The 1,413-nt window shown below is 72.9% G+C and overlaps 1 protein-coding gene across 1 annotated transcript; it reads left to right on the top strand.

Annotated features, from left to right (window-relative positions):
- Positions 1–194: 194 nt before the first annotated feature.
- On the top strand, positions 195–964 carry NDUFA13 (NADH:ubiquinone oxidoreductase subunit A13; the record flags this gene model as incomplete). Its single annotated transcript, XM_035313875.1, has 3 exons — positions 195–340; positions 443–512; positions 834–964. Coding segments are annotated over 3 exons (336 nt in total), but the record flags the coding sequence as incomplete, so codon positions are not given.
- Between the last annotated feature and the right edge of the window lie 449 nt (positions 965–1,413).

The following is a 1,413-nucleotide window of genomic DNA, read 5'->3' as shown; positions in this document are numbered from 1 at the left end:
GCCGTGACCCCCGGTTCCCCCCCGGTTCCCCCCCGGTTCCCCCCCGGGGGCCCCCCGGTCCCCCCCCGGGGCCCCCCCCCCTCCTGGTTCTTTTCCCGGTTGCCCCCCCAGTTCCCCCCAGTCCTCTCCCAGTGTCTCCTCGCTCCCTCCCCGTGCTCCCTCCCTGGGGCTCCCACCCCCGGTTCCCCTCCCAGTTCCTTCCCCCGCACCCCCCCCGGTCCCCCCCCCGGTTCCCCAAGCCCACCCCGACCCCGTTCCCCCCCCGCAGGCGGCTGCTGATCGAGGACCTGGAGGCGCGGATCGCGCTGATGCCGCTGCTGCAGGCCGAGGCCGACCGCAGGTAGGGCAGCACCGGGAGGTGGAGGGGTCCCGGGGGGGGGGGGGGGGGTTGGGGGTCTCCGGTGTGGCCCCCCCCCGGGCACGGCCGTCGCCTCTCTTGCAGGACCCTGCGCATTCTGCGGCAGAACCTGGACGAGGAGGCCAAAATCATGAAGGACGTTCCCGGCTGGAAGGTTCGGCACCGGTGGGGGTTGGGGGGGGGGCAGCACGGGGACCGTGCCCCGGTGTCCTGGGGGTGGGGGTGGGGTCCCCAGGGTGTTGGGGTCCCGGGGTCCCCAGGGTGGGGGCTCCCCGGGACAGGGACAGCAGCGATGTAAATTTGGGGGGGACACACACACCGATTTTCCCCAAGCAGGGTGCTTGTGGGGCTTGGGTGCGGGCTCTGTCCCTGTGCTCTGTCCCCCCCCGGTGTCCCCCCGGCCACCCCGGTGTCCCCCCCCCCCCATCCCGGTGTCCCCCCCCTGCGCCCCCTCCCGCGCTCTTTCCCCTCCCAGGTCGGCGAATCCGTGTTCCACACCGACCGCTGGGTGCCGCCGACGCTGGACGAGCTGTACTACCTGCGCGTACCCGCCGAGGCGGACTTCAAGAAGTTCGGGCTGCAGTACTACGTCTGAGCCCCCCCCCCGTGCCCCCCCGGGGGGTCCCCCTGCTCGAACACCCCCCATTAAACCCGTGTGGCCACGCGGCTGTTTCTGTGTTGTGATCAATTCTTTATTCCTCCCCACCCCCCCCGACAGAAACCTCGCCCCGTTTGGGGGGGTCCTCGTTCCTCTTCCCGTGCTGCCCCACAGCCCCCCGAGGGGCCCTGTCGGGGCGGTGTCGGGGTGCTGGTGCCCATCTCCTGTCCTGGGGGTGCTGAGCGGTGCTGGGGGCAGGGCAGGGGCTGCAGACCACCCTCCCCCCCCCCCAAAGTGTGCCGGGGGGGGGGTGGGTACCAGCAGTGGGGGCTCAGCGCTCCCGTCCCCAAGTCCTGCACGTTGGGGACGTGTCCTCGGTGTCACGGTTGGGGTTTGGGAGCGGGGCGGCTGGGGGGGGTCCTGGGCTCCCCCGGGAGGGGTCCTGGGCTCCTTGCCC

This window comes from Oxyura jamaicensis, unplaced genomic scaffold (genome assembly GCF_011077185.1).
Source record: "Oxyura jamaicensis isolate SHBP4307 breed ruddy duck unplaced genomic scaffold, BPBGC_Ojam_1.0 oxyUn_random_OJ69255, whole genome shotgun sequence".
NCBI lineage: Eukaryota > Metazoa > Chordata > Aves > Anseriformes > Anatidae > Oxyura > Oxyura jamaicensis.
This window is presented reverse-complemented; position numbering and strand designations above follow the sequence as displayed.